This window comes from Pelmatolapia mariae, linkage group LG10_11 (genome assembly GCF_036321145.2).
Source record: "Pelmatolapia mariae isolate MD_Pm_ZW linkage group LG10_11, Pm_UMD_F_2, whole genome shotgun sequence".
NCBI classification, from domain to species: domain Eukaryota; kingdom Metazoa; phylum Chordata; class Actinopteri; order Cichliformes; family Cichlidae; genus Pelmatolapia; species Pelmatolapia mariae.
The window spans coordinates 71,640,650-71,649,243 of NC_086236.1; the positions used below are offsets into that span (position 1 = coordinate 71,640,650).

At 40.1% G+C, this 8,594-nt stretch overlaps 1 protein-coding gene across 1 annotated transcript; it reads left to right on the plus strand.

Moving 5' to 3' along the window:
* The first annotated feature begins 454 nt into the window (after positions 1 to 454).
* LOC134637086 (B-lymphocyte antigen CD20-like) lies at positions 455 to 8,594 on the plus strand. Its single transcript, XM_063487422.1, has 7 exons — positions 455 to 557; positions 1,577 to 1,774; positions 5,027 to 5,143; positions 6,249 to 6,305; positions 6,563 to 6,769; positions 7,942 to 8,064; positions 8,263 to 8,594. Exons 2-7 carry the CDS (start codon positions 1,598 to 1,600, stop codon positions 8,326 to 8,328), a joined length of 747 nt encoding a protein of 248 aa, XP_063343492.1. The 5' UTR covers positions 455 to 557; positions 1,577 to 1,597; the 3' UTR covers positions 8,329 to 8,594.

The following is an 8,594-nucleotide window of genomic DNA, read 5'->3' on the forward strand; positions in this document are numbered from 1 at the left end:
CAAACTGTCCACTTAGGAAACAACCAAAATCCAAAATTCATTAACCTGCATTTTTACAACAATTTGCTGTTTCACTTAATGCCTAAATAAATAGATAAAAATCAGTGCTTTGATTATTATAATCTGGTTCCTTGTCCTGGGGTTTAAGTGGTAACACTGCTGCTTTCATACTATCTGTCCACCAGAGAGCACCGTTATTCTTTTCAATACTTTTCAATGGTTTTACAGAAAAAAGGTTTTACAGAAAATGTTTTACATGTTTATATAAATATTTATAATATATAGTTATAACCGGAGTTCATTTAAAATATTGCTAAATTAGTCCACCGGCGTTTTTTCACTGTATTGTTCCTTTTTGCTAGTGAGGGTAATTCTTCCATATTTGATTTATTTTCAATTATCTTTGTGTGTAACTGGATGTTGAGCAAAGGGTTAATTTTTATATCGTCCTTATGGGCGGAGGAACAACGGGAAAATCTCATCCAACAATAGCTGCGCAACAAACACACAACCAGATATTAATTTGGCTCTTGGTTGCTTTTCTTCTCTTCTGACAAGTAAGTCAGTTTGTTTTATTGATGCTGTATTGTAATCCAGGTTAATGTGACGTAATCATTGGTAAACAGGGGTCTCATGTCAAAGCGGGCCTGTAGGACTAACTTGAAAAGCTGCAATGCGCTCCGTGGTGCTAGTCACGAGTGGAGCTGTATTACTGTAATAGTTGAATTACGTCGTATTACTGTGTCGAGAACAAAGACTTTGATCAAAGACTTTTTTACCGACATATGTTTGTTTTTGTGGTCGTGGCTCGATTTCCCGGAACAGTCGGCGCAGTTTCGCTCCCTGCCGCTGGTAGTGACGCAGTCACTTTATTTTTTGGTCTTTCAAACACTCACAGGAGTAAAGTCGAGTTTCGTCCGCTTTGCAGCGAGTCGAGTGTCTCTCTGGTAGGTTACAGCACTTTCCTAATACGTGGAGGACCCCGAAAAAAAGTTTAGAGGATTGCAAAAATGTCAACAAAGCTAATGAAAAGAGAGTTAAGTTCTGAATTTTTCATACACCAGCTTTACTCTGTTACTTAATTTCACAGGGAGATAGAATTACAATACAATTTTTTCAGATATTAGTTTCATGATTTCAGTTTCGGCTTCAGAAATACTCCCCAAAGCCATTTTATTGGGTCCTACATCAAAGCCAGGATAAAGCCAGCCTTTTGTTTACAGTAAATTCTGACCTGCGTCCAAAATTTGCAACGAAGCTTCGACATGTTGTGCGTTCAAAGATGCTTCACTGCATACGTTGGTAGCAGTGAGTGATTGTGGGAGTGGGAGTTGTCATTATAATTAACAGACAGTGTAAGCCACTGTTAATGGAGCTCAACATCATTATAAGGTGAGTTTATAAGAGTTAATATAAGATAATAGGTATCGAGTGATTTGGGTTTTTAATTTCGTTATTTGTACAAGTTAAATAAATATTTTGTTTTAATACTTTGATGAGTTCAGGCATTTCTCCACAGCTGGGCCTTAATGTGATTCAGACTATTTTCATTTTTATGTACTCTTCTCCCTTTCAGTCTCCAGGATCTCAAGGCAGGATGTCTGTCACTGTGTCCAAGGCTGATGGGGTCACTGTACTCACTCTGACCTCTGACCCTGATAGCCCTTGGCCTCCTCTGTGCCAGATCCTCAAGAACCTTTGCTACAGCCCAGTGTGCTGCACTGTGTCTCAGCGCCTGAGGAGCCTCAACAGAACTTCTCAGACAGTGCTGGGGGTGAGCTACAACCTTAAAAGCTTCAAATAAGTCAATTTAAAAAAAAATCTTCTCTTCTCTTTTCGCTTTCTCCAATCTCGGAACTAAACTTTTGTTCTGAGCAAACTAACTTGTGATTATATTACAGTCACCTTTGACCTTTTGATTGTTTCTGAAAGTTTCAGAACCCTTTTCCATGAAAGTTTCCACGAAATTAAACTAACTGCTCGGCAGTTTCAGGCATTGTGTTTACACAAAAATCACGAGTCAAAGTGGTGCCGTACATTTTGGGATTTTTCCCTTTATCGGGTCATGATACAGTGTAGAGAGTGATATGCTGCTCTTTAGCCATGTGGTCACCTGCTCACTCACTGAGCCAAACAGAAACCCCAGGCAATATCTCACTTAAAACGACGCAATCTGAACTGTTGATCAGATTTGTTTTTTGCAAATCATGAATAGCAACCCAATAATGCACATTAAAAATGAATAACTGACAGCAAAGAATACTGTTAAATTGAAATTTACATCTGAATTTATTTACTTATTTATTGACATGTGGCCTTCAGTAACACTGTGAGGAACCTTGGAGTCATTTTTGACCAGGATATGTCCTTCAATGTGCATATTGGGCGGCCGTGGTTCAGGGGGTTGGGAAGCTCATCTTGTAACTGGAAAGTGCCGGTTCGATCCCCAGCTCTGTCTGTCTTGGTCGTTGTGTCCTTGGGCAAGACACTTCACCTACGCCACTTCTGTCAGTCTGCCCCAGGGCGGCTGTGGCTACAACTGTAGCTTGCCTCCACCAGTGTGTGAATGAATAATGGAATTGTAAAGCGCTTTGAGGGTCTCGAAAAGCGCTGCATAAATGCATTATTATATTAAACAAATATGTAAGACTGCTTTCTTCCATTTGCGCAACATCTCTAAAATTAGAAATATCCTGTCTCAGAGTGATGCTGAAAAACTAGTTTATGCATTTATTACTTCCAGGCTGGACTACTGTAATTCATTATTATCAGGAAGTCATAAAAACTCTATGAAAAGCCTTCAGTTAATCCAAAATGCTGCAGCAAGAGTCCTGACAGGGACTAGAAAGAGAGAGCAGATTTCTCCTGTATTGGCTTCCCTTCACTGGCTTCCTGTTAAATCCAGAATTGAATTCAAAATCCTGCTCCTCACATACAAGTTCTTAAATAATCAGGCCCCATCTTATCTTAATGACCTTGTAGTACCATATCACCCTATTAGAGCACTTCGCTCTTGCACTGCAGGCTTACTTGTTGTTGATTGATTGATTGATTGATATTGATATACCTTTATTAGTCCCACAAGGGGAAATTTCATGTTAAGGCTGCCGACCTATTGCACGCAATGGCGGTGCCATCTTACCCTCCGACCATACATACATTACACAAAAACATCACATGGGGAAGACAGGTCAGAGAGGTATAACAATGGAAAATGCACCACATGAGGAAAGATAAGGAGAAAAAAATAACTCCCCCCAGACTGAGCTCCAACAGGGAGATCAGTTTGAGAACAGAAAAAAAACACTTCTGCACATAGCACATGAAAAAAACTCTTAATACACCAAAGAAACACATAACAAGCAACAGGGATGGGTAAAGGGTGAGAGACAGCCAATGTAGACAGTATATCCGGGCCTGCAGCCTATGCGCTGGTCTCCTTGATCCACCGTCAGCATCGGAGGGGAATAAGCGTCTAAGGCGTTTGGAGGGGGGATGAGTGTATATCTGCATGTGTATATATATGTCCAGAGTTCAGCTGAGACCGTGTCCTTCGCCCTGCCAGGCAACCAGTCTTCCAGCCAACCCAGGCTGGAAGACTGTTTGTTCCTAAAGTATTTAAAAGTAGAATGGGAGGCAGAGCCTTCAGTTTTCAGGCCCCTCTTCTGTGGAACCAGCTTCCAGTTTGGATTCGCGAGACAGACACTATCTCTACTTTCAAGATTAGGCTTCAAACTTTCCTTTTTGCTAAAGCATATAGTTAGGGCTGGACTAGGTGACCCTGAATCCTCCCTTAGTTATGCTGCAATAGGTGTAGGCTGCTGGGGGATTCCCATGATGCATTGAGTTTTTCCTTTCCAGTCACCTTTCTCACTCACTATGTGTTAACAGACCTCTCTGCACTGAATCATACCTGTCATTAATCTCTGTCTCTCTTCCACAGCATGTCTTTATCCTGTTTTCCTTCTCTCACTCCAGCCATTCGCCGCAGATGGCCCCGCCCCTCCCTGAGACTGGTTCTGCTGGAGGTTTCTTCCTGTTAAAAGGGAGTTTTTCCTTCCCGCTGCCGCCAAAGTGCTTGCTCATAGGGGGTCATATGATTGTTGGGTTTTTCTCTGTATGTATTATTGTAGGGTCTACCTTACAATATAAAGCAGCTTGAGATGACTGTTGTTGTGATTTGGCGCTTTATAAGTAAAATTGAATTGAATATATGTAGTTATACATAGCTTTTATAACAGAGAATATAGTTTGTGTACTCCCCTTTACGTGTGTGTGTGTGTGTGTGTGTGTGTGTTTTGAGTAATTCAAATCATTTTAAATATTCAGGAGATAAAACACTGTCAGAACTATTGTTGCCTCCTATTAATGTTAGAAAGCCTTCCAAGAAGACAGAGTAAAGGTAAATTTTATGTGTCAGGGATGCCACCGGCTTTGTATCAGTGTCATGTTTCCTTACCCCACGTGAGTCTAACTCTCTCACTGACAAATTTATTGGACTTAAAAGTGAGAAGCTTTTATCCACTGTGGTTTGAAAGAGGGCAGCACGATGGTTAGCAATGTTGCCTCCTCCTGACTTCATTTCCACCATCAGGCTGGGGTCTTTCTGTGTCGAGTTTGCATGTTCTCCCCATGTTTGCGTCGGTCCTCTCCGTGTTCTGCGACTTCCTCCCACAGTCCAAAGGCATGCGGTTAGTGGGCTCAGGTTAATTGGTAACTTTAAAATTGCTCAAAGGTGTGTATGTGGGTGTGAATGTTTGTCTGTCTCTTTGTGTTAGCCCTGTGACAGACTGGCGATCTGTCCAGGGTGTACCCTGCCTCTCGCCCTAAGACAGCTGGGATAGGCTCCAGGCCCCCCACGACCCTGACAACGATAAACAGAAGAGAATGGATGGATAGTTTAAAAGGGTTTTCTTTACACTACAGAAAAAGCCTGAGAGAAAGTGCTCCAGTATACAGCATATTCTATGACTGGTGTTGAACACCTACATCACAAGTTGTTCATTCTGTGCTTCTTCTTTCTCAGACTCTGCAGATTATGATTGGGCTTCTCAGTGTTGGACTCGGAGCAATCCTTGTAAGCAGATTTGTTGGATTATGGACCATGCATGAGACTGGCTACCCTTTTTGGATGGGAGGGTTGGTAAGCAAGCGAAGCAGCTTTTTCCTCAAATTATTTTTAACTAAGAATGGATCCACATAAGTAGTAAAATGAGAAGCTGGAGAAACATTTTGCAGCTTATTAGGTTAACTGGCAACAGGGCAGAAATATCTTCTCTGGGCCAAAGCTAATTGAAAGAGCAAAGTATAAAACTGATCATTGGTCAGACGAATCAAAATTTGGAAATAATATCCAAAAACATGGACATCAGTTCCTGTGGACTGAACTGGAGATGGACCATCTGGCTTGTTATAAGTGCTAATTTCAAAAGCCTGCATCTGTGAAGGTATGGGGCTGCATCAGTGCCTGTGGAATTGGCAGCTTGCATATCAGAAAGGCATCATGATGCTGAAAAGTATCTGCAGGTTTTAGAGTGACATGTGCCTCCATTCAGATGACATTTGGGTTCAGCAAGACGTTGCTAAACTGCATACTGCCCTTATTATATCAGCATGACTATGTAGTAGAAGAGTGCAGGTGCTGAATTGGCCTGCCCCGCAGTTCAGGCCTTCAGTGATTGAAAACATTTAATGCATCATAAAATGAAAACACTAGAAAGGTGGCTTAGCAACTAGAATCCTCTGAGTCAGAAAAGAAAGGGACAACATTCCTCTTTCAAAAGTCCATCGGCTGCTCTCTACAGTTCCCAAATGTTTTGGGCTGTTGTTAAAAGAGGGGAGCTACACAGTAGTCAACATCAGATAAAAAAAATTCCCCTTTTCTTTTTTGTAATTGCATATTTTCTCAGTTTTACTGTAACATAAATAAATAAATAAGAGCATATGAAGTTTGCCAATCATCGCATTCTGTTTTCATTTACATTTTAAACACATTTCAACTCTTTGGAATTGAGCTTGTAGTTCAGAGTTTGTAGAGTATCAGAGTTGGCGCTTAAGATAAAGCAGGCGGATCTTATGAAATCAAATGTGTTTTATCAATTGAAATCTTAATCCCTTACTTCTGTAGTTTTATTGATAAGTTGCTGTTTCTTATTGTCACCTCAAACACATGATGTGTCTGCTCATTCAGTTAAATTACATATGGGAAGGAATGTAACTTTAATGTCTTTGTTTTTTGTCTTGTGTAGTTCATCGTGTTTGGAATTGTCAGCATTTTGTCTGATAAGTATCCAAGTCCATGTCTGGTGAGTAGTCCAGATATATCTTAGAAGGACGACTTGAATTTTGTTGTCTAAGTTGAAGATATAAAAGTAGATGTATAATATTCTATTTCAATATACACACTTGTGCCAGTTCTCATGTATGCACATCTATGTATATGTAAGATTAATACCAACCACTGCAAGCTTTCCTGCAGTGATTGACTGTAAAATTGTTAACAGACCAGCCTTCTAATGTTGAAAATTTGATTTTACGTTAACTGACATATCTTGTATTTCAGGTTATCGTCAATGTGATTCTGAATCTGACTGGGGTTGCTTTTGCCATTGCAGCCATTGTGCTGTACACCATCAGTGTATTTAATATATATTTGTGGAACATTTGTGGGGAGCCCGACTACTGGTATGACCGTCGCACAACACCAAGTCCGTCTCCTGAACAGATGACACTACAGGAGAGATGCTTGGAGGGCAAAGCTTTAATTATGGTAAGTGTTAGTTCAGCAGTTTACATACAAGTTAAATTACCTAACTGACAAGTGGAAAATAATTGTTTATAATTGAATAATTGTTAAATTGTTTTGTAGATATAATCACAGGTTTCTGCTTCTAAAATCTGTGGATTTGCAGCTGGTGATCAGATAATAGTATACAGCGGTCCCTCGCTAAAATGCGGTTCACCTTTCGTGGCCTCGCTGTTTCACTGATTTTTTTTTTTGTGCAATTTTACATGCTCTTTAGAAAAAGTTTTTTACAGTGCATTGCGTTCTGTGTCCTGATTGGCTGTAGACCATTGTCAGTCAATCTCGTGCCGTATCTCCTGTACAGTGCAGAATGTCAAATTTACATAAATCTTTGATCGCTAGCAGTGTAACTCTGAAGTGCTGTACTGTATGTTTGTAAGTTTTCTCCCCAACTGACACAACAATGTCAGTGAAACGTTTTGCACCATCAACGGCACCTGCGCTAGCACCCAAAAGGCAGAGGAAGATGCTAACCATCGCACAAAAACTTGGACTTCTGGACATGCTAAGGGAAGGTAGATGTTACTGTAGTTAATTACCACTATGGTGGTACCACTACCGTAGAATTTACAGAAACAGTCAGATAAGTCAAACTTTACTCAACTCATTCTTCTTGCCTCCTCTGCTTCCGTACCATTAATTCATTAATGTTGAATTCTCTGGCAGCTGCTCTATTCTCATGTTCTGGACCTGAAAACAGGGTTTGATCTTTGGTTTCATTCTATAATGCTGAAATTATTTTTCTACGAAGGTTTAAACTTTGAGAGTGTTTAAACAAGAGAGAAAAGTGTGAAAATGTTCATGCCTGTCTGAGAAAAGTGTATAAAGCGTGTAGTGAGGGGTTTTACAGCCCCTCGTCTATAATAATTGTAATAATAATAAACATCTATAATAACTGTAAAAAATAAAGCTGACTACTTCACAGATTTCACCTATCGTGGGGCATTTTTAGACCGTTACTCCTGCGATAAACGAGGGACCACTGTATGTAGGTTTTTGACTGTGGGATGATGTTGCAATCACAGTCACGTTTGTACAGAAGTCTCCGCCCACTCTCTGTTCAAAGGGTCTGAGCCTCTGATCCTAGGGGTATTACTGCAATAAAAAATTGAACACTGTTGTTTGTATCCCAACAGATGCTCTACAGAAGCATCATTGCTGTGCTAATTGTGCTGTCAGTCCTGGAGCTCTGCGTCACCATCAGCTCAGTGGTCTTGGGGATCAAGAGTCTGAAGAGCAAAGAAAAGGGACGAACCAAGGTAATAGACTAGCATCGCTTCAAGGTGAAACTGTTATTTAAGCAGAGAATGTTGGCTGAATATGTGGAGGGTTTTTTTTCTTTTGTTTTTGTTTTGTGTGAGTTCTTATGTGGAAGTTTATGAATATTTGGTGACTAGCTCAAAAGCCAAAAAGATTTATTCAGTGTCATTTTACTTTACCAATATTTTCTTTTTTAGAGCACTGATGACCCAGAGCTCTACAAACCACTTCTAGAGGAAGTTACCACTGAGCCTACAGTCTGAATGTAATTGTGCTGTGAGGCATTGTAAGCATGTGCCTTTATAGCGTTCACCCTGTACTGCAACATTATCATGCACTTCTCTTGCATTTTTATACTGCAAATTGAATGTATTTCTTAATATCTACTTTTTCTTTTCACTGTGAACTTCTTCCAGATAGTATGCCATATGCTTTGTATGCTTTGTTGTTGCTTTTCTTTCTTTCTTTTTCTTTTTTTTCACAATATTGGGCCATGATACATAAAAATAAAGAAATCTGTTGCACATTT